The sequence below is a fragment of the Vulpes lagopus genome, chromosome 6 (assembly GCF_018345385.1).
Source record: "Vulpes lagopus strain Blue_001 chromosome 6, ASM1834538v1, whole genome shotgun sequence".
Classification (NCBI taxonomy): Eukaryota; Metazoa; Chordata; class Mammalia; order Carnivora; family Canidae; genus Vulpes; species Vulpes lagopus.
In genome coordinates, this window is record NC_054829.1 from 74096480 (window position 1) to 74123688 (window position 27209).

Sequence of the window (27209 nt, forward strand, 5' to 3'; positions counted from 1 at the left end):
CATGCACACAGGGCTTCCCTCCTCTGTCTACCCGGAGGAATGGAATCACCCTTCATGGTCCCGAACACGCATCCAGCCTGGACATCCTTAGCGGGGACCTGTCTTTCCCAGGTTAACAAAACCAGAGAAAAGGTATCAGACTGGCCTCCTGCAGGTGGAGCGTCCCAAGAGATGAACAAGGCGGCGTCCGAAGGCCGCCCAGCCGCACCGAGCGCTTACTGCACGCTAGGCCCGCCGCCAAGCCCGTCCCGGTGGGGAACTAGTCACTGTATCCTCACCCAGGCTGGAAGGTTTTGTGTCACCTGGACCGGGCCACAGGGCGCCCACATGGCCACCAAACATCATTTCCAGGTGTCCGTGCTGGTGTCTGCAGCCCATGGTCTTCTTCGGCGAGGGTGACCTCACCCCCCAATCCTCTGGGCTCCACCTGTCTGGCATCGAACACTGGCTCTCCCTGCACTCTGGCCCCCAGGGGGGCCCCAGGCTGGACACAGCGCTCCCAGGATGAGGTGACTGCCCCCCTGCTCCAGACACCATTCAGACCCCGGCTCCTCCCTGCTGGGCCATGTACCAGCTGCCCGGACCCGAGCACCTCACATCGCTGCCCTGCTCCCCACCTGCAGGCCCATGCCCTGGGCAGGGCTGCCATGAAGACCAGACACCATTAAATGCCTCAGATGCTAGAGAGTGGCCTCGTAATACATCAGGATTAGAAAAAGCTCCTGAGAGCTCGCATCCACCATCTCTGTTCTAGGGCATGCCCCTGCCCACTTCTAGCCGGTGAAGCCAATGGAGGCCCTCCACTCAGGGTCCAGATGTCTGCAAGTTGCACGGGTGGACTTGCCCAGCAAGCCGGATGGCCTCCCCATCCAGAGGCGAGGGACACAGCAGGGGATGAGGGGGGCCCCTCACGCATGCCCGGCTGGCCCAGACGTGCACTGGTGTGCTGGTCGCCTGGCAGGTGCACAGCCCATGCCTCCGGTCGTCATCCCCTCCCTCCCCGGCTCGGGTCCGACAGTTCACATACCTGCACCCGCACACCTACTAACATAGGTGGGCGGTGCAAGAGTCAGTGTTTTCTGGAGACTCCCATGACCCTGGGGGGACCCGCTGTCCCGTGCAGCGCAGCAAAGGCTGAGCCACTGTGCGCGGCAGCCCTACTGCCGGACGCCTCGGGATGGGGAGCCCACTGTACAGGATGCCACCAAACTCCTGTGCCTGTCAGGCGGGGCTCAAAGGGCTGTGCTCAGCTTCCCCTGGTCCCCATCCTGCCCCAGCACTCGCCCCTCCACCCGAATGGCCCCTCCCAGGGGCTCCTTTGCTCCCCCTCCATCCTCCCTGAAGCACACAGAGCACTTCTTGCCTGTGCCGTCCAGAGGTAGTCCAGCTGCAGCGTGACATCCACCTGCTGGGCGTGCAGGCCCAGCCTGCACGAGAACAGCAGGATGGCCATGATGGGCTTGAAGCCGAGCCTGGACACCGCGCCGCCCCTGGGGGGGTGGGCAAGGAGGGAAACCTCATCAGTACAGAGGGCCTGAGACCCGTGCACACCTCCCCGGGGCAGGCAGGTCGGCAGCACCTGCCACCGGCCCGGCTGCAGCACCTCCCGCCCGAACAGAGGCCTCTCTGGCCCTGGGCCCAAATGGACACACGGAGAAGCTGTGGAAGCAGGCAGCGCCCGACGGGTGTGTCCGGGGGGCCTGGCAGCAGCCCACCTAAACCGAGGCCCGGGTGTAGCTGCTGAGCTCTAGGAACAGGATGTAGGACGCGGTGAGCACGAGGAGCAGGATCATTTTGGACGGGGAGGACACTCGCAGGAAGATGGCCAGTGGAAGCGTTCCCACCAGGCCGCAGAGCAGGACGTGGGGCGCAGACTTGCCGGGCGCAGTGGGCAGCAGTGCGTTGTGGTCGCTGGGCATCAGGACCACCAGGGACCTGTTGGGGCTGGAGCTCCAGGCCCAGGGCAGACAGCCCACCTGGAGGGGGCAGAGGAGTGGGCAGAGGGGGCAGGGGCAGAGGCGGAGGGGGGGGGGAAGGGGTGGAGAAGGCAGGGGCAGAGGGGACAGAGGGTCAAGAGGAGGCAGGGATGGAGGGGATGGTGGGGAGTGGAGACAGCAGGGGCAGGAGTGGAGGGGGCAGGGGCAGAGGGGTCAGGGACAGAAGAGCAGGGGTGGAGGATCCAGGGGCAAAAGAGCATGGAGGATCCAGGGGCAAAAGAGCAGGGGTGGAGGATCCAGGGGCAAAAGAGCAGGGGTGGAGGATCCAGGGGCAAAAGAGCAGGGGTGGAGGATCCAGGGGCAAAAGAGCAGGGGTGGAGGATCCAGGGGCAAAAGAGCAGGGGTGGAGGATCCAGGGGCAAAAGAGCAGGGGTGGAGGATCCAGGGGCAAAAGAGCAGGGGTGGAGGATCCAGGGGCAAAAGAGCAGGGGTGGAGGATCCAGGGGCAAAAGAGCAGGGGTGGAGGATCCAGGGGCAAAAGAGCAGGGGTGGAGGATCCAGGGGCAAAAGAGCAGGGGTGGAGGATCCAGGGGCAAAAGAGCAGGGGTGGAGGATCCAGGGGCAAAAGAGCAGGGGTGGAGGATCCAGGGGCAAAAGAGCAGGGGTGGAGGATCCAGGGGCAAAAGAGCAGGGGTGGAGGATCCAGGGGCAAAAGAGCAGGGGTGGAGGATCCAGGGGCAAAAGAGCAGGGGTGGAGGATCCAGGGGCAAAAGAGCAGGGGTGGAGGATCCAGGGGCAAAAGAGCAGGGGTGGAGGATCCAGGGGCAAAAGAGCAGGGGTGGAGGATCCAGGGGCAAAAGAGCAGGGGTGGAGGATCCAGGGGCAAAAGAGCAGGGGTGGAGGATCCAGGGGCAAAAGAGCAGGGGTGGAGGATCCAGGGGCAAAAGAGCAGGGGTGGAGGATCCAGGGGCAAAAGAGCAGGGGTGGAGGATCCAGGGGCAAAAGAGCAGGGGTGGAGGATCCAGGGGCAAAAGAGCAGGGGTGGAGGATCCAGGGGCAAAAGAGCAGGGGTGGAGGATCCAGGGGCAAAAGAGCAGGGGTGGAGGATCCAGGGGCAAAAGAGCAGGGGTGGAGGATCCAGGGGCAAAAGAGCAGGGGTGGAGGAGCCAGGGGCAGAAGAGCAGGGGTGGAGGATCCAGGGGCAAAAGAGCAGGGGTGGAGGATCCAGGGGCAAAAGAGCAGGGGTGGAGGAGCCAGGGGCAGAAGAGCAGGGGTGGAGGATCCAGGGGCAAAAGAGCAGGGGTGGAGGATCCAGGGGCAAAAGAGCAGGGGTGGAGGATCCAGGGGCAAAAGAGCAGGGGTGGAGGATCCAGGGGCAAAAGAGCAGGGGTGGAGGATCCAGGGGCAAAAGAGCAGGGGTGGAGGATCCAGGGGCAAAAGAGCAGGGGTGGAGGAGCCAGGGGCAGAAGAGCAGGGGTGGAGGATCCAGGGGCAAAAGAGCAGGGGTGGAGGATCCAGGGGCAAAAGAGCAGGGGTGGAGGATCCAGGGGCAAAAGAGCAGGGGTGGAGGATCCAGGGGCAAAAGAGCAGGGGTGGAGGAGCCAGGGGCAGAAGAGCAGGGGTGGAGGATCCAGGGGCAAAAGAGCAGGGGTGGAGGATCCAGGGGCAAAAGAGCAGGGGTGGAGGATCCAGGGGCAAAAGAGCAGGGGTGGAGGATCCAGGGGCAAAAGAGCAGGGGTGGAGGATCCAGGGGCAAAAGAGCAGGGGTGGAGGATCCAGGGGCAAAAGAGCAGGGGTGGAGGATCCAGGGGCAAAAGAGCAGGGGTGGAGGATCCAGGGGCAAAAGAGCAGGGGTGGAGGAGCCAGGGGCAGAAGAGCAGGGGTGGAGGATCCAGGGGCAAAAGAGCAGGGGTGGAGGATCCAGGGGCAAAAGAGCAGGGGTGGAGGATCCAGGGGCAAAAGAGCAGGGGTGGAGGAGCCAGGGGCAGAAGAGCAGGGGTGGAGGATCCAGGGGCAAAAGAGCAGGGGTGGAGGAGCCAGGGGCAGAAGAGCAGGGGTGGAGGATCCAGGGGCAAAAGAGCAGGGGTGGAGGATCCAGGGGCAAAAGAGCAGGGGTGGAGGATCCAGGGGCAAAAGAGCAGGGGTGGAGGATCCAGGGGCAAAAGAGCAGGGGTGGAGGATCCAGGGGCAAAAGAGCAGGGGTGGAGGATCCAGGGGCAAAAGAGCAGGGGTGGAGGATCCAGGGGCAAAAGAGCAGGGGTGGAGGATCCAGGGGCAAAAGAGCAGGGGTGGAGGATCCAGGGGCAAAAGAGCAGGGGTGGAGGAGCCAGGGGCAGAAGAGCAGGGGTGGAGGATCCAGGGGCAAAAGAGCAGGGGTGGAGGAGCCAGGGGCAGAAGAGCAGGGGTGGAGGAGCCAGGGGCAGAAGAGCAGGGGTGGAGGATCCAGGGGCAAAAGAGCAGGGGTGGAGGAGCCAGGGGCAGAAGAGCAGGGGTGGAGGATCCAGGGGCAAAAGAGCAGGGGTGGAGGATCCAGGGGCAAAAGAGCAGGGGTGGAGGATCCAGGGGCAAAAGAGCAGGGGTGGAGGATCCAGGGGCAAAAGAGCAGGGGTGGAGGAGCCAGGGGCAGAAGAGCAGGGGTGGAGGATCCAGGGGCAAAAGAGCAGGGGTGGAGGATCCAGGGGCAAAAGAGCAGGGGTGGAGGATCCAGGGGCAAAAGAGCAGGGGTGGAGGATCCAGGGGCAAAAGAGCAGGGGTGGAGGATCCAGGGGCAAAAGAGCAGGGGTGGAGGAGCCAGGGGCAGAAGAGCAGGGGTGGAGGATCCAGGGGCAAAAGAGCAGGGGTGGAGGAGCCAGGGGCAGAAGAGCAGGGGTGGAGGATCCAGGGGCAAAAGAGCAGGGGTGGAGGATCCAGGGGCAAAAGAGCAGGGGTGGAGGATCCAGGGGCAAAAGAGCAGGGGTGGAGGATCCAGGGGCAAAAGAGCAGGGGTGGAGGATCCAGGGGCAAAAGAGCAGGGGTGGAGGATCCAGGGGCAAAAGAGCAGGGGTGGAGGAGCCAGGGGCAGAAGAGCAGGGGTGGAGGATCCAGGGGCAAAAGAGCAGGGGTGGAGGAGCCAGGGGCAGAAGAGCAGGGGTGGAGGATCCAGGGGCAAAAGAGCAGGGGTGGAGGATCCAGGGGCAAAAGAGCAGGGGTGGAGGAGCCAGGGGCAGAAGAGCAGGGGTGGAGGAGCCAGGGGCAGAAGAGCAGGGGTGGAGGATCCAGGGGCAAAAGAGCAGGGGTGGAGGAGCCAGGGGCAGAAGAGCAGGGGTGGAGGAGCCAGGGGCAGAAGAGCAGGGGTGGAGGATCCAGGGGCAAAAGAGCAGGGGTGGAGGATCCAGGGGCAAAAGAGCAGGGGTGGAGGATCCAGGGGCAGAAGAGCAGGGGTGGAGGATCCAGGGGCAAAAGAGCAGGGGTGGAGGATCCAGGGGCAAAAGAGCAGGGGTGGAGGAGCCAGGGGCAGAAGAGCAGGGGTGGAGGATCCAGGGGCAAAAGAGCAGGGGTGGAGGATCCAGGGGCAAAAGAGCAGGGGTGGAGGATCCAGGGGCAAAAGAGCAGGGGTGGAGGATCCAGGGGCAAAAGAGCAGGGGTGGAGGATCCAGGGGCAAAAGAGCAGGGGTGGAGGAGCCAGGGGCAGAAGAGCAGGGGTGGAGGATCCAGGGGCAAAAGAGCAGGGGTGGAGGATCCAGGGGCAAAAGAGCAGGGGTGGAGGATCCAGGGGCAAAAGAGCAGGGGTGGAGGATCCAGGGGCAAAAGAGCAGGGGTGGAGGATCCAGGGGCAAAAGAGCAGGGGTGGAGGAGCCAGGGGCAGAAGAGCAGGGGTGGAGGATCCAGGGGCAAAAGAGCAGGGGTGGAGGATCCAGGGGCAAAAGAGCAGGGGTGGAGGATCCAGGGGCAAAAGAGCAGGGGTGGAGGATCCAGGGGCAAAAGAGCAGGGGTGGAGGATCCAGGGGCAAAAGAGCAGGGGTGGAGGATCCAGGGGCAAAAGAGCAGGGGTGGAGGATCCAGGGGCAAAAGAGCAGGGGTGGAGGATCCAGGGGCAAAAGAGCAGGGGTGGAGGAGCCAGGGGCAGAAGAGCAGGGGTGGAGGATCCAGGGGCAAAAGAGCAGGGGTGGAGGAGCCAGGGGCAGAAGAGCAGGGGTGGAGGATCCAGGGGCAAAAGAGCAGGGGTGGAGGATCCAGGGGCAAAAGAGCAGGGGTGGAGGATCCAGGGGCAAAAGAGCAGGGGTGGAGGATCCAGGGGCAAAAGAGCAGGGGTGGAGGATCCAGGGGCAAAAGAGCAGGGGTGGAGGATCCAGGGGCAAAAGAGCAGGGGTGGAGGATCCAGGGGCAAAAGAGCAGGGGTGGAGGAGCCAGGGGCAGAAGAGCAGGGGTGGAGGATCCAGGGGCAAAAGAGCAGGGGTGGAGGATCCAGGGGCAAAAGAGCAGGGGTGGAGGATCCAGGGGCAAAAGAGCAGGGGTGGAGGATCCAGGGGCAAAAGAGCAGGGGTGGAGGAGCCAGGGGCAGAAGAGCAGGGGTGGAGGAGCCAGGGGCAGAAGAGCAGGGGTGGAGGATCCAGGGGCAAAAGAGCAGGGGTGGAGGATCCAGGGGCAAAAGAGCAGGGGTGGAGGAGCCAGGGGCAGAAGAGCAGGGGTGGAGGATCCAGGGGCAAAAGAGCAGGGGTGGAGGATCCAGGGGCAAAAGAGCAGGGGTGGAGGATCCAGGGGCAAAAGAGCAGGGGTGGAGGATCCAGGGGCAAAAGAGCAGGGGTGGAGGATCCAGGGGCAAAAGAGCAGGGGTGGAGGATCCAGGGGCAAAAGAGCAGGGGTGGAGGATCCAGGGGCAAAAGAGCAGGGGTGGAGGATCCAGGGGCAAAAGAGCAGGGGTGGAGGATCCAGGGGCAAAAGAGCAGGGGTGGAGGATCCAGGGGCAAAAGAGCAGGGGTGGAGGAGCCAGGGGCAGAAGAGCAGGGGTGGAGGATCCAGGGGCAAAAGAGCAGGGGTGGAGGATCCAGGGGCAAAAGAGCAGGGGTGGAGGATCCAGGGGCAAAAGAGCAGGGGTGGAGGAGCCAGGGGCAGAAGAGCAGGGGTGGAGGATCCAGGGGCAAAAGAGCAGGGGTGGAGGAGCCAGGGGCAGAAGAGCAGGGGTGGAGGATCCAGGGGCAAAAGAGCAGGGGTGGAGGATCCAGGGGCAAAAGAGCAGGGGTGGAGGATCCAGGGGCAAAAGAGCAGGGGTGGAGGAGCCAGGGGCAGAAGAGCAGGGGTGGAGGGGCAGGGGTGTTGAGGCAGGGGCAGGGGTGGCAGGGAGACGGGGGCTCAGGACCAGCTGCCCTCAGCCCCACCTGCACCGTCCCCCTGCTGCTACAGCTTCCTGTGGGAAGGAGGGGATGCCCCCAGGTGCTGCCCACCCCTCCCTTGCTGTGCCCTCCAGGCTCCTCCCTGTGTAGGCTGGGAGAAGCAAGAGACCCCCCTCGGCCCCCCAGACGGCCCCTGCCACCCTCCTGGTACTCAGCGCCCCACCCCCCTGCCCTGACTTCTGCCCCAGCTTCTACTGCGCACTGGGGAGGGGCTGGGTGTCCCTTCACCCGGAGACAGCCCCCCTCACCCCTGCACACCTCGCGGGGCTCCCCCCGCTACACCCTGCTGCCTGCGGACATGCTCACCACACATCCTTGGGCGACGGAGTAGGTCAAGACCACTATGAAAATACACAAGACGGTGCGGATCTGGATGGTCAGGCATCCTGGAAAACACTGGACAATAAAACATATTACTGTGAACACAGGCGTTTCTTAGAGTTGGTTCGGGTCGCAGGAGTCACAGCACAGAATGTGCCGCGCGCCCTGGTGCCGCTGGCTCCCCACCCAGGCCCCTCCTCCACACATCTCAGCTGTGTCCAGGCTTCCTCTCCCAGGTCGACGCTGCCAAAATTAAAAGAAACAAAACTACTGTCTTTCAGTGAAAAACAACCACACCCACCACCGTGTGCCCCACACTGTGACTCTGGCACTAGAATGAACTGATTAATTTGAGATTTTTATTACATTAAATCCTTACTATGTCATGTATTTTGCAAGTTCATATATTGTTATTATATTAAATTAGGATTTACACGTACTTGTGTCTTTTTTTAGGTACTTTAAATTTTATCATTTTCTTCACATAGATTTTAAACTGTTTCTGTGGGATCCCTGGGTGGCGCAGCAGTTTGGCGCCTGCCTTTGGCCCAGGGCACGATCCTGGAGACCCGGGATCGAGTCCCACATCAGGCTCCTGGTGCATGAAGCCTGCTTCTCCCTCTGCCTGTGTCTCTGCCTCTCTCTCTCTCTCTCTGTGTGACTATCATAAATAAATAAAAATTAAAAAAAAATAAAATAAAATATAAACTGTTTTTGTTACTAGAAATTTTATTTTAAATCTATTTGGGTGAACCTGGGCAGCTCAGGACATGATCTCAGGGTCCTGGGACCGAGTCCCACGTCGGGCTCCCCACTCGGCAAGGAGTCTGTTTCTCCCACTCCCTCTGCCCGTCCCCAAAATTGTGCTCTTTCTTGCTCTCTCTCAAATAAAATCTTTCTAAAAGTGCCTGCGCGCTTAATAGAAGGCAGCTTAAATACATTTTGCAATAGTCAACATGTGACTTTGTGGATAAAAGCGCAAAGCTCTTTTTAGATTCACGCTCATGAAATTTGAAACAAAAACTAATATAAAGACTGCAGGGACCCTGCACAAGACGCTGATGAGACCAGCAGCCAGCCAGGGCCAGCCCCCTCCGCGGCCCTCCCCTGGGGAAGTCTTGACCGTCCTGTCCCCACCAGCTGGCCTTCTGGGTCCAACGGGGCTCCCTCAGCGCAGCCACAGTTCCGGATTCCATTCAGGATTCCTGAGCCCGACGCTGCCACACTGCGCAGACACGCTGGGCCCCCAGATCTCAGGGAGAGGAGCCCCCTGCGGTGGCGCCAGCCCCGACTGCTCACACCTCGCACTAGCCACCTCCCTCCCTGTCCAATCTCGCGTCCGCCCCTGGCCGGGACAGAGATGTGCCCACGGACTCTTGCCCGGCCGACAAGGCACACGCAGCTCACGCATTCGCTCAGCAAACGCAGGGTAAGGCTCCTCCGGCTGTGGACATCAGGAGCCCCTGGAGGCACTGCCCAGGCCTGGCCTCTGGTGGCCACTGGTGACTGGAGGGCCACCGGCCGATGTTCAGCAAGCTGTGCCCGGGGTGCAGGGAGGCTGAAGTGGGAGGCAGCCTGGAGTGTGCAAGCGGGGCTCAGAGTCCGGGGCAGCCTGCAGGGCAGATGCGCCATTCCCATTTGGCTGCCAACTGGCCAAGCAGTGGTGGGTTCTGACGATGATGCCTCACGGGGGACACAATCTGCCCATGTGGCTCCTCTGGTCTGGCCCTTCCTCTGCGTTCTACTCACTGAAGGGGACACGCGGTGGGCGCTAGCCCACTCCCGGATGTCCTACTGATGGGCAGGGACTTACGAGTCCTGGATGGACTCACCCAGGACAGCTCTGCTCCTGCCACCCACGTGCCAGTGCCACACGACGCTCGGCGGAAACGGGAGAGCCAGCGAGCCGCCGGGGGCTGGCCTCGGTCACATCTGCCCCGGGGCGCCCACTGAGCGCCTGTCACATTGTCCACACTGCGGGCAGCCTGGTTCTGCTCCATCAGCTGCCCGGGCGCCAGCTTCCCTGCACTCACTTCACAGTGCACGTTGACATACAGGGACCCGGTGTCTTGGGACCCAGGCCTCAGGGCCACTGAGCACAGCGGAGCACACAGTGCCGGGCACACCGCCTCGCCGGTGCAGAGAGCACACCAGGGCTAGGACGCAGGCTAGCAGGAACCACGGGGCGCTGTGGCCTCGCGCGACCTGTCATCCTCCTCACAGGCCCAGCTCAGGGTCGTGGACACCTGGCCAGCTGGGTGCTCCGTGCCAGGACCCCCGCCGCATGAGATCAGAGACGTGGGCAGTCATCCGCTCACACTCGCAGGGCCCCAGGGTCCTGCCCCCACCCCAGCCAGATGTCTCCCCTGCCCTCTGCCCGCCCTGGGGATCTCCAGGCCCACCGGCAACAAGCCCACAGCAGACACAGACCAGCTCGTGGGCCTTCTCCATTCATGAGCGCGCGGGTGGGTGGGAGCCCCCAGAGCAGCTGGCTGCCCCGATAGGTGAACCCCAGCCCCGGAGGAACAGGCGGGGACTCGGAAGGAGCACGACCAGAACAGTGTGCCAAAGAAGCCACTGCCGTGACACACGTATGTGGAAAGAGTGGTCTGAGTGGGAGGAAAGTGCCCGTGTCCCATGTGAACAGCACCCACGGGGACCTCGGCAGATGCGGTGTGATGATGGGGGCGGGGACAGCCCGCTCTGCAAACACGGAGGAGGTGACATTCAGGACAGGGGGCCCGCTTGCCTCGGCCGACCTGACCGCGGCCAGCGCCGAGGCCCAGTGGCCCCCAGAGATGCAGGGAGCCCCCACCAGCCGAGCTCCTCCCAACCGGGGACCCGGGAAGGGATGCCGGGAACGAGGGTCCCTCCCCGCCCAGTGACAGGCCCCAAAGCCAGCAGACCCCTCACCCCAGCCATACTGCAGAGCCTACTGCGGCCCGGCGTTCTCACGGGGGAGGGAGGGGACCCCACAGCCTGGAGCTGCTGCTCTTGCCACGGCCCCACCCCCACCCCATCCGGACACAGCAGCTTTGCTGATGTGGAAATGGCCTTTTGAAGATTCAGGGATGGTGTCAACTGGGCAGCCGCCCTTGCAGAGCTGGGGCATGGCCTCCTGGCGCTGGGGTGCTGTCTGGGCCTGGCGGTGCCCCGTGACCCTGAAACATTTGTCGAAACATCAGAACTCTCAGCCTCAGTCATAAACACAGCCAGAGGCGCACGGTAAGACCAGCCTGGATCTGCTGCCTGTGACACGGCCCAGGAGGGCCCAGGGTTCCTCTCCCAGTGCCGTGCCCCGAAGAGCTACCACCCCTGGCCCACGGCCACCCATGGTGGAGGGTCGCAGCGTGACCGGAGGGACGGGTTCCTGACCGAGGACTCCAGAGGACCCGGCTCAGCAGCAAGAGGTCTTGAAAGCTGGACGGTGGCGGAAGGGGAAGTGGGCGGACTGGGGCGCAAAGACTCCACGCGCCGGGGCAGGAGACGGCCCCCCAACGAGCCCATGGGACCCCGCCAACAGCGAGCCTGCGGGCCGCTGCCCTCCAGCATGTGCTGCCCACAGCCGGGAGCCAGCGGGCGTGCGTGCCCTGAGACCTCCGAGGCCGCGGTCACTGGCCCGGCAGCAGCAGGAGGATGGGACTGACGCTGCAGCTGGGAGCGGGGGTGGCCAGGACCATGCAGCAGGGCCATGCCCGCCCACCACCTGCTTTCTACTCGTGTCCTCACTCTCCTGGCCCGCAGGTTCCAGACTCCCCCGGGGATGGGCACCAGCCCAGCTGAGGAGGAAGGCCAGGTCCTGGGGAGGGACCTTCCTACACAGTATGCTAGGACATGCTGCTTCCTGGGGCTGACTGGAGATGCCAGGGCGCAGGGAGGGCAGCTCGCGGGCTCTCTGCGGGAGATGCCACGGGAGCTGGCTCTTCTGTTACCTGTGAAGCCACAGTCCTGTCGGCCAGCACGCCCACAGCCCTGCAGGAGCGGGACTGCCAGCGTGGGTGCTGAGACCCACCCCCCGTCTCGCCCCCAACTCCTGAGCCTGCATACGCATTCGCTCACATGTAACGGGGTAGCGCGCTCTTCTCAAAAGTGAACGCTGCTGGTCGCGGAGACCGATGGCCACGCGTGGACTCCACGTGGCCTCTCCTAGCTGTGAGGCCGGTCACTGCTCATCTTTACGGTCAGTTTGCTTATACACTCGTGGAGCAAACACATCCGTGGAAAATCGTTGTAATACAGAAAAAAAAAAAAAACAGCACATCAGCTCCAAACCCGGGAGAAACCCCCTCAGAACGTGAAGCACAGCCATCAAACATGGCCTGGCGGATTGTCCGTGGTTGCACGTCCTTGGGCCACACCATCCACACGAAAGGCAGCCGTGCCAACTCCAGCAATGACCCTGTGACCACCTGTAAGCACAACAGGTGTGGAACATCGCCAAGGCCACCAGGAGCGATGCCACGGAGCACAACAGGACACCTGCCTCTCCGTGGAGGGTGCTGTGGCCAGGACCCCACGCATCGACCTAGGCACACAGTGCCGGTATCCCGAGCCTGAGCCTGTGGCCGAGGGTGTGTGAGACAGGCAGCCGTGGCCGCCGTGGCCACCTCCCTGGGCTCGACACAGCCTGATTTACACGGGCACCTGGAGCTTACGGCCCAGGATGAGGTGTCGCCAGGGGCAGGGCCTGTGCAAGCCTCTGTGCTGGACGAGGCTGCGTCCACCCCTTCTGCTCACAACATGGGTCTGCCCAGGCTCCAGCAAGCGCCCTCAGAGCAAAGCATACCTGAACCTGCAGAGGCTCGCAGACAGTCCCTTCCTGCCCAGCGGCCAGCCCTGGTCCCACTGCCCCCCACCCAGGGCTGGCTGTCCTGCTCCCACTGGCACTCGTGGCCACCTGGTCCAGCTCAGGCCCCTCCTAGCTCTCACCCTGCACCCTCACGCCCGTGCTCTGCTGGCCCACGGCACTGCAGGCCCCCCTCCCCATCCCCAACTCCTGGCCTCCTCCTGGCCCCACTGACCCTGTCCCTATGTCCTCCAGCTTCTCCCCTTGTGTGCCAGGCTCCCGCTACTGGTGCATATCAACTCAATTCTGTCCTGCATCACAGACAGGGACATGGAGGCACGGAGTTCCCAGTGCCAGCAACCCCAGCAATGCGGGAGCCAATGGGAGGATGGAGGTCCCAGGGGGCCATGGGGCTGGCCCAGCAGCCCGGATGCCCTGCCTGTGACTTCCTGCCCTGTCCCAGAGGAAAGTGCGTGCCCTGCTGACTCGTGCTTTCCCACGGAGGCCCTGCTACCATGGACCCTGGCTCACCCATATGCACAGCTTCGCCCACCCGTACCTACCTCCACTGAGGCTGGGCCCCACCTGCTGGTCGCCACCCCTCCACACCATCTCTGGGCCACACCCCGGGGAGGACACTCAGAGCTAGCGCAGAGGCACCAACGGACATGACACTCCGAATTCCACATGCTTCGGCTAAGCCACCTCTGCCAGGAGGGACATGTCCGTCACAGCACCCGGCTCCCGGCTCCCCGGGAGGGGGTGGCAGGCCATCGAGTCAGCTCCACCTGTCACACTCTCCCCCAAAATTACATGAAAACACCATCTTATTTAAAGCTGAAAATTGCAGTTTCCAAACCACGTATCACCCTATGAAGAACAAACAACTGGAAATTGGTTTAAGTAAATAACATCTTTTCAATTAAAAGAAAAAAAAAGTTCCCAATGAAGAACAAAGAAGTTAAGTGGATAAAAGCGAATTTAGTTTTTTAAAAAGTTTCTGTTTCCAACAATTACACAAAGAGAATCCTGAGTCAGCAGGACATAGCCATGGGGTGAAGCAGGGTAATGGGGTGCATAAAGACACGGATGGGGGAGCCACAGCGGGGCTGGGACCGAGCGCTGTCCCAGGAGCACAGCCACCCATGGAGCCAGCCCAGCCCCCACCCCAAAGCTCACAGCAGCAAAGCCAACAGAGAACCCTCCACAGTGCAGGTGTCCTGTCCACCACGCAGGCGTATGATGGATCGCTGGTTCCCTGCCCTGAGGGACTCTCCACTCAGAACACCCCACGGCCCTCATCCCATCACTATGGACCACCTGCCCAGTGTCCCAGGGGCGCTCCTGGAACTCCGAGCAGGATCCAGCACACAAAAGGGCTTGGGGAGCTCCTGCTACTCTCCACTGCCCCACCGTCCTGTCAAGAGGACAAGCGGAGGCCACACATGTACCGGCCCAGGTGATGTGCAGGTAAAGGACACAGGCAAATACACATACCTGCCCAGGTGATATACAGATGCAAGACACACATGTACCTGTCACAAGCAGGATGTAAGCACACACATGCACATACACCTGGATCTAGGTGATGCACAGGTACGGGACATATGCACACACACTCCTGGACCTGAGTGATGTGCAGGTACAGGACACACGCATACATAACTATCTGGACCCAGGTGATGTGCAGGTACAGGACACATGCACACATAAGTATCTGGACCCAGGTGATGTACAGGTACAGGACACAAGCACACATAAGTAGCTGGACCCAGGTGATGCACAGGACACACATGCACACACACGGATCATAGGTCCACATGGACCATAGGTCAGGGAGAAGTACAACAGGCACCTGGACCCAGGTAATGTGCAGGTACAGGACACAGGCATACAGGCACCTGGGCCATGTGGATTGCAGGTCAGGGAGACACACAACAAGCACCTGGACCCAGGTGATGTGCAGGTTCAGGACACGTGCACACACACTCCTGGACCTCAGTGATGTGCAGATACAGGACACATGCACACATAACTACCTGGATCCAGGTGATATGCAGGTACAGGACACACGCACCCACACTCCTGGACCCAAGTGATGTACAGGTACAGTACACACGCACACACACCTGGACCTGAGTGATGTCTAGGTATAGGACACATGCACACATGCACCTGGACCCAGGTGATGGCAGGTCTGGACTTATGCACACACACACACCTGGACCCGAGTGATGTGCAGGTATAGGACGCAGGCCACCAGGAAGCAGATGCAGAACACCAGGAGCAAGAGGTCAACCACGTTCCTAGAACAGAAGATGCAGGGTCACTGCGGGCTGGGGCCAAGCAAGGTGTGCCCAACAAGTGCCCGCAATTCCAACCCCCGACTGCTCCACCAAGTCCCTTTCTTTCTTCCCCCCAACTCCTAACCAGCGGGGCCCATGGAGAGGCCCTCCCTCATGGAGGACCTGCTGCTGGGTACTGCCCTCCTGGGCCAAGTCATCTGGGAGCAGCTTTTCTAGGAAAAGCTTGATCCCCACACGGGCCATCAGATGGTCGCCGTGTTTACAGCATCTGGGAACGGAGCAGCTTCCTGTGCTTCCTGGAAACTCTGGAAACCCAAGGAGAGCCACTCCACCAGGGGGTCTAAGAAAGTGGCCTCTCTGGAAGGAAAGTGGACTTTCCTCCTGAAAACAAGCACTGCCAAACTCAGACTTTGGGTAACTGATTATTACTAAATTACTACGTTTGTCTTCCTTTCCAGAGGCCACTATTTCTCACTTTAACATATCTGAAGATGACGCGCACCTAGAAACAATGTCCCTCGAAATCTGTCCTGAAGTCAAGGGTGCACGTTGGGCAGATGGAAAGGCGCTGAAAATATCTTGTGTCTTAGAACTGTGTAAATGACACACGAGAAGTTGAGCGTGAGCATCCCACACGTGTGCCACCAGGGCCTGACGGCTGACTGCAACCAGTGGACAACAGGCTGTGGCTCATGCCGTCTCGGTGCCAGGGACCATGGGGGCAACGAGCAGACGAGGAAGGGCCTCTGGCACCCTCCTGCCCTGATGGCCAGGCCCGTCACACTTACTGAGGGATGATGAGAAGGTAGATGAGGCCGAACAGGGCGGTGAGGATGAGCGCCAGCACAACGGCACTGGTGAAATACCCGTCCTGGAGCTGGTGGTACTGGGAGACACGGAGACCGCCCATCAGTGGCTGTAGCTGCCAGGACACATGCAGGGTCCCCGCAGCGGCACCTGGGACCTGGGGACCACGCCGCCTGGAGACGGGTGGGGGACGGCACTTGGGGCCCCTTCCACCTACCTTGAGCTTGCGGTCAGCCTGCTTGTACTTCAGGGTGAAGAAGTCCAGGTCTGCCAGCTCCAGCTCCATCTGGAACGCTTCCAGGAGGCGGCCGATGTACCTGTTTACACGCATGCCCGGCGTGGTGTAGATGACGTTCGCAGAGAACGATTAGCGGTGTCTGAGTTTCTCTGATGTGGTTCTCAATGCCATCTGCTGCCACCAAGGAAGGAAAAAAATAAATGTCAAATCCTCCACTTATTGAAGAAAAAGCTCTTCCATTCCCTCAGCCTGCTGTCTGGCGGGGCAGGTGTGGGGCCGAGATGTGGTCATGCCTCCACCACCTGCTGGCGCTGAGATCCCAGGTGACTTAGCACATCATTGGCCCTGAGACGCCTGCGTCTGCAAATACGGGCACGGGACGTTCAAAATGTGGCACTCCATGTGGATGCGGGCGGAACCCAGCAGAGAGCAAGAAAACAGAAGTTGTTTCTTTAAAAATATCAATAAAATTGACAAATCTCCAGCAGGCATGACAAAGAAAAAGAGAGAGAGACTAACAAACCTGGGGATGAAAACAATTCTACTACAGACCCTGCTGACATCAAAAAGGTAATAAGAAAATACTGTGAACAATTACACACATTAATTTGACGACCTGGACCAATGAACGACTCGGGAACACACACACTACCACAATTCACCTAACGTGAAAGATTATGAGATTAGCCCTGTAATTTACTAAAGAAATTCAACTCATAACTGTAAAGGTTCCGAAAAATGAATCTCCAGCTCCAGGTGGCTTCACTGGAGAATTTTACTCAACATTTAAGAATGAAGAATTAACACCAATTCTGTATCATCTCTTTCAGAAAACAGAAAAGGTAACACCTTCCAACTCACTTTATAAAGTCGGAATCATCCTGATACTAAAATCAGACCAAGACAATACAAAAAAAGGAACACTACAGGCCATCTCTTTCAATACCGATGCTATAATCCTTAACAAAACAGCAAATAGAATTCGGCAGCCTCAGAACAGAAGCATGCACCATGACCATGTCTGGAGATGCAGATCCTTTTACACATCTGCCCATCGATACAATACACCACATAAATAATCCCATGGTTGTGTCAATTGACACAGAAAATTTGACAGTTGAATCTGACAAAATTCAACACTCATTCTTGATAAGATCAGAAAACTAGGGAGGGAGGGGAAGTTCTCCAACTTGATGAAGATCTACAGAATACTGAAAGCCACTATAGTAGTCGCTGGTGAAAGATGGAGTGCTTTCAGCAACCCCAGCCATTGCAACAGGGCAAGAAAAAGGAAAAAAGAACATCAGAAAACTGTCCCTTTGCAGATGCCACAATGGCGTACATAGATATTCTATGTAGGGGAGGAAATAACTCTAGAACAAATGAATTCCATAAGGTCACTGGATACAAGATGAACATAAAAAACGTATTTCTTGGGGCACTGGGTGGCTCAGTCAGTTGGGCCTCTGAGTCTTGGTTTCAGCTCTGGGCATGATCTCAGGGTCCTGGGATGAAGCCTCACATTGGGCCCCCTCAAGTAATCTGCTTGAGCTTCTCCTTCTCCCTCTGCTCCTCCCCTTTCTTGTGCACTCTCATTCTCTCTCTTGAAAAAGAAGTGTATTTCTTAAACTAATAATCAGTATGTGAAGACCAAAGTTAAAATTCAGTGACATATGTACTCATGGAGAAAAACGAAGTACTAGGTACAAATCTAACACGTACACAACTTGTATGCTGAAGACTATATGATACTGATGAAAGAAATCAATGATTTCAATGAACAGAGGGACACACGTGCTCATCAACGAGAAGACATGACACAGTAAAGCTGTCGATTATCCTCATACTGATGTGCACAGGTTCTTTAAAAAAAAAAGATTTTACTTGCTTACTCATGAGAGACAGAGAAAGAGGCAGAGACCCAGGCAGAGGGACAAGCAGGCTCCATGCAGGGAGCCCAATGTGGGACTCGATCCCAGAACCCCGGGTCAGGGCCTAAGCCGAAGACAGATCCTCAAACAATGAGCCACCCAGGTGCCCGCGGTGCATGGGTTTAATGTAATTCTTATCAAATTCCTAACAGGAAATTTTTCATAGACAGGCTTATCTTAAATATAAATGGAAAGGGAAGGGGATGAGAATAGCTCATTTTTCTCAAAATCACTCAACCCAAGGTTAAGACTGATTGTGTAGCTACCCTGGTTGGAGCAGTACAGCACTTGTGCCAGGAGAGACACAGAGATCTACAGAATAGAGAGCCCAGAAACAGCCTCACACCAGTATGGTCAATGATTTTTTACTAAATGCAAAAGCAGTTCAATGGAAGAGGATAGTCTTGTCAACAAAGGGGGCTGGATCAACTGGTCGTCCATGTGCAAAGAAGGAAATTCGACCTAAAACTCACATGTTATAAAAAGAACTTATCAAACTTAATCCCAAGAAACAAACAATCCAATCCTGAAATGGTCAAAAGACATGAATGGAAATGTCACAGAGGAAGACATAGACGTGGCCAAGAAGCACATGAGAACATGCTCCACATCACTGGCCATCAGGGAAATACAGATCAAAACCACAACGAGATCCCACCTCACCCTGGTGAGGACGGTGAACATTAGCCAGACAGAAAACCACAAATGTTGGAGAGGAGGTGGAGAAAAGGGAACCCTCCTGCACTGTTGGTGGGAATGTGAACTGGTGCAGCCACTCTGGAAAACTGTGGGGAGGTTCCCCAAAGAGTTAAAAATAGACCTGCCCTACGACCCACCAATTGCCCTGCTGGGGATTTACCCCAAAGATACAGATGCAGGGAAACGCCAGGACACCTGCACCCCGATGTTTCTAGCAGCAATGTCCACAATAGGCAAACTGTGGAAGGAGCCTCGGTGTCCATCGAAACATGATGGATAAGGAAGATGTGGTCTCTGTATACAGTGGAATATTCCTCAGCCATTAGAAATGACACATACCCACCATTTGCTTCGACGTGGATGGAACCAGCGGGTATGATGCTGAGTGAAGTAAGTCAATCGGAGAAATATGGTTTCACTTATATGGGGAGTTTAAGAAATAGTGAAAGGGAATAAAGGGGAAAGGAGAGAAAATGAATGGGAAAAACCAGAGAGGGAGACAAACCACGAGCGACCCCTAACTCTGGGAAACGAATAAGGGGTGGAAGAAAAGGGGGTGGGCGGGGGGTGAGGGTGACAGGGTGATGGGCACTGAGGGGGGCACTTGACGGGATGAGCACTGGGTGTTATGCTATATGTTGGCAAATCTAACTTAAATTAAACGATGTGATATTATATATGTATATATAAATATTAACTCAAAATGCACCATACGTTTAACCAGAAAACATAAAAGTATAAACTTTTAGAAGAAACATGATAATCTTTAGGGTTTGGGCTACATAGAAAATTCTTAGAACACCAGAAACACAGTCCAGAAAGGAAAAAATATCAGTAAATCGGACATCTTTGAAATTTGAAACCTCTGTCGTGGGAAAGACACTGTGAACGGAACGGAAAGACAGCCACACGTGTGACAGTAGAATCAGATCCAGGATTCATCGAGAACTCCAAAAAGTCAACAGTACCAAGAAAAAAAAACACTCCAATTACAAAGCAGACATTTTGCCAACAAAGAGAAAATATATGGGCAGAAAACAAGCACTTGAAAAGGTGGCTGGCATGACGAGCCACCTGGGAGATGCCAATAAACACAAGTCACTAAACGTGTTAGAACAGACAAAATTTTCTAAAAACAGAGACAGCACAAAGCTGGCTGGACGCAGAGAAGCTGCGTCTCTCACACGTGGCTGCCGGGAACGTGGTATGGGACGGTCTTTCTGGAAACAGTTTGGCAGTTTCTTTAAAAAAAACAAAAAACCAAAACCAAAAACAAGACCCATCCGCAGTACAGCTGGGCATCTGTCCCAGATAATAAGCATTTTGGTCCCCACGAAAGGGAATGCAAGCGTATGTTGCGGTTTTATTTTTAACAGTCACGGTTGGGAACAAGCTAAACATCCTTCAACGGGTCCGCCAACGGTGGCCCGCCCGCCCCGGGGAATGCCAGCAGAGCACGGTGGGGGGGGGGACCCGGGGCTCCATCCCGAGTGAGGAGGAGCCAGAGTCACGGGGCGCATCCCAGGGTCCGTGTCCACGATGTCCTCAGTGCAGAAGTCAGCACGGAGAGCCGTCCATGGGGGGCCCGGCGGCTGGGGAGGGGACAGTATGGCTCAGCAGAAGGGGGATCGTGGCGTGAGGGAACGTTCCGGGCCCCGAGTGTGGCCGCCAAGACACCCCAGGGCACAGCCACAGGCACCACCCAGCGGCACCCATCACTAGCTCGGGTGCATGGGTCCTGGGGAGCTGCGACCTCGGGGAGCCCGCCGGGGGCCCCAGTGTGCACACTGTGTGGTGCCACCACAGACATGCGTGCAGCCAAGGTGGTGCATCACCACCCCCCTGCGGAACGCAGCGAGAACATAGGATGGGTTGGGACAGCAGGCCCAGCTCCTTCGAGGGCAGGACCTCCGCTGCACCCCCCGCCCCCCTGCCCCGCTGCGAGGCCACGCACTCCCTCTTTGTCGTTCTTCCCTGGACTTTCCACAACAATAGTGTTTCCTCAGAAAACAAGTCAGAGCCAAGGTCACGAGGAAACATGCCCGTTTTGGTGCAGATTCTGGCCGCCTGAGCCTGTTTCTTGACCTGCCAGAGGGCAGGCTCGAGGCCTGGGTACAGAGCCCTGGGTGCGGGCCAGCCGTGAAGCCCCGAGGGCGCACCTAACATCTCTGCTCCAGCTTCCCGGTCTGTGACCCACAACAAGGGGGTCACGGCGTGCTGCCAGCAGGAAGCACCAGAGTCCACGCAGAGACCCAGGTGAGGCAGAGCCGCAGGGAGCAAGAGGCCCTCGCGGGAAGTCGGGAGGCCTGGCTGGGCTGGCTGACCCCAGGCAGGAGAGGTGACCCCGACCCGCTCTGCTCGCCACCAGGCCTTGTGGGGACGTGGGCATGACGGGGGTGGGCAGGCAGTAGAGCCAGCTTGGGGGCCAACATGGACTTCCCTGCTCTGCTTCCATCCCGCCAGCTGAAACGAGGACTCAATGACCAGAGCCCCAGCATCCGTGCTGGCACACGTGGCGATGACGGCAGGCAGGCCGGAACAGGGTCACAGGTCTGGCTCAAGATGATCATGAAGCTGCCACGTGGGCCCCCACCTGCCTGCTCTCTGGGTTCACTTTAAGTGTAAGAAAGCTAACCTCTCTCCTGTTCAAGCAGCCACGACCACGGATTTGTACAACAGCACGATGCCCAAGCTGACTCACAGAGGCCCTGAGCTCACACACATGTGACATGAATTTGGGGGGCTCAGCGGTTGAGCGTCTGCCTTCAGCTCAGGGCATGACCCCAGGGTCCCGGGATCGAGTCCTGCATCGGGCTCCTGTGTGGAGCCTGCTTCTCCCTCTGCCTGTGTCTCTGTCTCTGTCTCTCTCTCTCTCTCTCTCTGTTTCTCATGAATAAATAAATAAGCCTAATAATAATAATAGTAGTAATAATAATAGTAATAATACATAGTGGAAAAGAGATGCCAAAGTCATACCTACAACCATTCGTCCAGAAAACCGAGAGAGCCAGCCCTGGCCATACACGAGGGTGCCTGCGCAGGACTCAGGCATGGAAATGAACGACCGGGACACAGGGCCAGTGAGAGACCCCATCTCAACGGGGACACGGGCCCCGGGGGGCAGTGGGGACAGTGCCTGTGGGCAGAAGGGCCTGCCCAGCAGGGTCACCCAACATCCACCTCCCCAGCTGCCCAGCTGGCATCCTGGCCCAGCCTCGGTGCCTGTTCCCCGCCCTTCGGAACCACCGGCCTTGTCACTGCCCCGTCTCCACCCCGGGAGCAAACCCTAGGTGGGAGGCCAGGACCAGACAAAGGACCAGAATCGGCAGGTGTGCACGGCCCCACCTGGGAGGCATCCCGCACTGCAGACAGAGGTTCAGGGGTCAGGGGCTGGGCCAGGAATCAGGGACGCAGCCCTGTGCTCCCAGGTAGGGCAGGAATCCAGCAGGGACATCAGACAACAGGGAGGGAGGGAAGGGCTGGCGCGCACGAGCACATGCATGCGTTCTCATGCACACACGGCCATGCACACGCATGTACACTCACTCAGGGACACTTACAGATGCACAAGAACGTGGTAAGAAAGGGAAGCTGCCAGGGGCCCTCAGGACGTGGGAACCCAGGCTGGGCAGGTGGCAGATGCACCAGAGAGCTCGCACAGCCCGTCATCCTGACTGCAGCCACGCAGGGCCTGAGAGAGATGGGCAGGAAGCTTCCCCCCAAAACCCCACCAGGAAACACGGACATGGGGAGACCCTGCCCCCCGTGGGGGGGATGGTGAGGACCATGCCCACAACCCCCACCTGTGCCCCCAGAACCCACCTGTGCCCTACGGCCCCCCCTTCTGTGCCCCCTGCCCCTCACCTGTGCCCCCCAACCCTCGCCTGTGCCCCCATCCCTCGCCTGCGCCCCCACCCCTCGCCTGCGCCCCACGACCCCTGCCTGTGCCCTGAGACCCCGTCCTGTGACCCCAGACCCCACCTGTGCACCGTTACCCCCCTTCTGTGACCCCCGCTCCCCGCTTCTGTGCCCCTCGCCCCCCACCTGTGCCCTGCATCACCCACCTGTGCCCCCCAACCCCCACCTGTGTCCAGCGCCCCTTCCTTTGCCCCCAGCCCCTTGCCTGTGCCCCCTGCTCCCTGCCTGTGCACAACCCCCACCTAGGCCCCATGAACCCCGCCTGTGCCCCACGTCCCCCACCAATGCCCCCTGCCCCTCACCTGTGCCCCGCATCCCTCACATATGCCCCACACACCTCGCCTGTGTCCCCTGCCCATGCCTATGCCCCGCACCCCCCACCTGAGCCCCGCGCCCTCTGCCTGTTCCCCTGCCCCTCGCCTGTGCCCCGCACCCCTCGCCTGTGCACTGTGCCCCCTGCCTGAGTCCCCCACTCCATGCCTGTGTCCCCCGCTCCTTGCCTGTGCCCCTCACCCCACCAGCCTGTGCCCCGCGCCCACCGCCTGTGCCCCGTGCCCCTTGCCTGTGCCCCCAGACCCCGCATGTGCCCCACGGCCCCCCATTCTGTGCCCCCTGCCCCTCACCTGTGCCCCCCACCCCTCACCTGTGCCCCACGCCCCCTGCCTGTGCCCCGCACCCCTTGCCTGTGCCCCCACCCTTCGCCTGTGCCCCATGCCCCCCCGCCTGTGCCCCACGACCCCCACCTGTGCCCTGTGCCCCCTGCCTGTGCCCTGCGCCCCCTGTCTGTGCACCACAAACCTCGCATATGCCCTGAGACCCTCCTCTGTGACTTGAACCTCTTGCCTGAGCCCTGGAAGAACTAGGCCCCCTTAATCACACCCAAATCCATTTCCTTGGGCACAAAACCCTTGAGGGCCCCCATGCGGGTCACAGGCCCTCCCGCATGCACAGCACCCTCAGCCCTCAGCAGCCCCTCCCCTGACCTGTGCTGCTGGAGAGGAGTTGAGGCCCAGGAAGGTCAGTGGGGGGAGGGTGGTTGCAGGGGGCCCCGCCCCCGAGAGGACCCCAGGCTCTGCCTGGGGGTCCAGGAGCCCGTCCATCCCAAGGGCCTGGCCCAGGCCCAAGCAAGGGGGGCCCCGTCCCCCTCCCGGAGCCTACCTTCTGCCGGTGAGACGGCACGATGAAGAACGTTTCGTGCCGTGTTGTGAGTTTTCAGGAAGCTGTTCCTCTTGTGCCCGTGATCCGGCGCCACCTCGTAGTCACCATTCAAACACGCCAGCGTCATCCTTGTGATGTGGACCTTCCTGCAACACAGCAGCCCCGCCATGCCCAGGGCGGCCCTCCCCGCGGGTGCATCCAGGACTCAGGCTCCCCATGTCAGTGGCAGCCCAGGCACTTGGACACACAGTGCCAGGAGGAAGCCGGCGTGCCCTCCGGACTCTGAGGCCACGGGGCCTCCCTTCCTCACGTGAGTGCAGGGGACGAGCAGAGAGAAGCGACAGCACCAGGTGGTCCGAGCCTCGGACCTCCTCTCCGTCCACTGTGGCTCCTGCAGAGGCCGGGGGTCCTTGGGCCCCCCCGCAGGCCCCTCCCAGGTGGCTCCGTGAAGCACCTGCACCAGTCCTCTGGCCCGGAGCGCATCGCCTCCCCCCGACTCACCCAGGCAGGCCAGCGGCCTCCATGACACTGGCCAGGATCTCGTCGTTGGACCACACGTCGTATTGCCACTTGCGCAGGCCGAGGACCCCGCAGAGGACCCTGCCGGTGTGCAGCCCCACACACATGTTCCTGTACACCTCAGTGGCCTCGGCCACCGACCTGCAAAAAACAGGTCATGGGCATGAGCTGGGCCCTCGTGTACAGCCATGAGGAGAGGTTCACCTGAACAGGCGGGAGCATGGGGTCCCCGCCCGGCTCTGGGACGCAGGGCCACAGTCAGGTGCCGAAGGGAGTGCTGAGCCAGGTGACTAGCCCCTCTGCCGCCCTGGTCTATCCACAGGTGGCCCCCACAGCAGGTGTGTCCAACGGGCCTTCCACCTGAGCCCTCGGCTCCTGCCTCCTACAGCCCCACCCACACCCCACGTGAGAGGATGGGGTGCCCGCCCGGCCCCCTTGGGCTCCCCCGTAGACTGCGAGCTGGCCGCAGGGATGTCCAGTTCTGACCATTCAGTCTCCAGAGGACAGCGGCAGCCACCTTTTTGGACCCCTCCAGCCTCCCTGCCTGCAGAAAGGAGCTCCCGCATATCCCACAGGAAGGCCGTGCTGGTGGCGGCCTGTCCTCTGCTGGTGTTGGGGAGCCGGAGCCAGATGGCTGGAGGCAGACGACCCCCCCGGAAGAGCCGAGGGCCGGACCCCTGGGAGTCAGCCAGCCCGCGTTCCTCAGCCACGCTTGCCAAGCCTCCAACCAGCAGGCAGCCCTCGGCTCTCTCCCAGCTCTTCCAGAGCGCTCACCCTACTGTCCCCATCGTCCCCAGTGGGCAGGCAGGCCAGGACACCCATGCAGGCCAAGGACAGGGAGCCCTCTCCCAACGTCCCCTGTCCCCAGGCCTGGGGTTCAGGGATGGCACCAGAGGCCACCGCCAAGCCTCGCCCGTCTCCTGGGCGTCAGGGCGTCCTCCCAGAGATCAGCCCGGGGCTGCAGACCCCCACCTCCGAGGAGCCCAGGAGTGACAGCACTATTCCTGCAGCCGGTCCAGGTCCTGGTACCTCAAGGGTGATGTGTGCCCATCAGCACCTCGGCAGGGCGTGCCTGTGCCTCTGGCTGTCTCTGGACCCCAGGTGTGCGACAGCCACAAGAAGGCAGGGAGGTGCCCACGGGGAGCCCTGGGAGTGAGCACGCTGCCCGCACGCCGACCTCCAAGTAAGGGCAAAGCCACTTAGCAGGTAGCGGCCAGAGGCCACAGCCTCCTAATTACAGGCTGTCAGCAGCAGATGTGTCCTTCATGAAGGTCCCGCCGCACAGCCTCCACCCCTCCCAGCTGCCTGGCCGTGGGGCAGGGCAAGGCACAGCGCACAGCAGACTGGGCTGAAAGCAGCGAACGCCTCACCTCGTCTTCTAACCTCCAATGTCCCGGCTACCATTCGCCAGCTCGTGAGACAGAGGAGGTGCTGCATGGACTTGAGCGTGCTCCAACCTCAAGCCCCCTGAGGGGCACCCCTGGAGCTGGAGCCAGGCCTCTGCGATGACGACGGGACAGCGGTTTCTGAGACCTCCACCCACATGTCCACGCTGGGGGACACAGCGGCCAGCGAGGCCCGAGGGGCTGCAGGAGGATCCAAGCAGGAAGGCCGCACGCGGGGCCTCATGGACAAGCTCTGACCCGCCGCCCGGCGGAGTGGGCAGCCGTGGGGCCCGGACCCATGACGACAGCCAGAGCGATCGCTGGGAGGAGGTGCGGACCACCATCCACCGTGACTTCCGTTCCTCCTGAACCGGCCGCACAGAATTCCCTTTACCCAGCCCTTGAGAGCTGGCTCCAGGCTAGGATGAGGGTCCTGTGGTCCCAGAGCCTCTGCCCACCGGGGGGTCGGGGGGGACCGCACAGGAGCCATGTCTGTCAAACCGCAGAGAGGCCGTCAGCCCAGCACCGACTCTGCAGGCCCAGGCAGGCCTGGGACGGCCCCGCGCCCGGTGTGGCTCTGGGCAGCAGGCGGACATTATGCACGTCAGCTCCTGGTACTGGTACCGAGGGGACTGCCCAAGGCAGCACGATGCCCGACCCCGTGGGCGGGGTGGCCCTCCCTCCACGCACAGGTCTCGGGGTCTCCACCGAGGAACCAAGCCATGCAAATACTATACACAGTTCAAAAAATTCAAATGAGGGACACCTGGGAGGCTCAGCTGAAGCGTCTGTCTTCAGCTTAGGTCATGATCTCAGGGTCCTGGGATCAAACCCCATATCGGGCTCCCTGGTCAGCACGGAGTTGGCTTCTCCCTCTGCCCCTCACCTTGCTTGTGTTCACGCTCTCACCCTCTAATCAATTTTTAAAAATCAAAATAAATAAATAAATAAATAAATAGATAAATAAATAAATGTCAAGCAGCGATGCTCAAAACGCAAAACCAAAATGAAATAAGCCCTAAGGGTGACACCGTCGGGTGGGCGACGGCATCGGGATGGCGACCGCGTCCGGGTACGGCGACTGCGCGTCCAGTGGGACGTCAGCTGCAGACTAAACAAAGGCCTCGAGGAACCCAAAACTGCACGTGGGGTCCTGTCGCACGTGTCGAGCGGGCAACATCCCTCTGAGCCTTCGATGCACAGAGACATGAAAGAGGGAAAGGCCGTCGCCAGCGCGGGGACTTCCAGCCTCGGGGAGAAGGGACGTGCGGGTGAGAATCAAAGGAGTGGAGTGACTCAGTGGTCAGAAAGAGCAACACAAACACAGAACTCGCAATTATTCTTCTAAAACACAGCCTCACCCCTGCATCCTGAGATGCCGGAGGACAAGGAGCTGGAAAACCAGTTCCCGTGGATGGAAGCAATTGCCGCATCTGTGTGCGGGGGGGCGTCTCACTGTCCAGGGACATGGGCTGGGGGCGGCCTCGTCCCTGGAGGCAGGAGGCACCAGCGGGGAGGCCCCAGAGCAGGGGGGATGCATCCAGGCACAGAGGGCACCCACAATCCCAGGAACGCCCGGGACGGAGGGGCCAGAAGGCGGCTCCGGGGCGCCCATTCCTCAGTCGGAAAGCACATCGGTGACAAAAGCCAAGCGGGCACTGTTTTTGAGGATCACCAATCAGCTGACGTGTGAACCTTCTTCAATGTAAAGAATCACGAGCCAATAAGTGCAGGAACAATGATGGCAAAAGTTCACCGCAGTAAGTTGCCAAGCGCCCCGCTTTCCGGGCAGCTGCCACGGCCCCCCATGGGACGGACGTCATGGGAAGCAGCCG

At 59.9% G+C, this 27209-nt stretch overlaps 2 protein-coding genes across 5 annotated transcripts in view; one reads left to right on the plus strand and one right to left on the minus strand.

The window, feature by feature from the left end:
- The window catches only part of LOC121492842 (rho GTPase-activating protein 20-like), a 549286-nt gene that overhangs the window by 354785 nt on the left and 167292 nt on the right, over positions 1–27209 (plus strand). The gene's annotated exons all lie outside the window — the stretch shown is intronic.
- LOC121492610 (adenylate cyclase type 1-like) lies at positions 849–24811 on the minus strand. Its single transcript, XM_041757843.1, is given in 12 exon segments — positions 849–1491; positions 1721–1976; positions 7613–7702; positions 14635–14719; positions 15508–15605; positions 15744–15938; positions 20114–20764; positions 23471–23506; positions 23508–23616; positions 23972–24130; positions 24395–24666; positions 24764–24811. Coding segments are annotated over 12 exon segments (2244 nt in total). The 3' UTR covers positions 849–1246.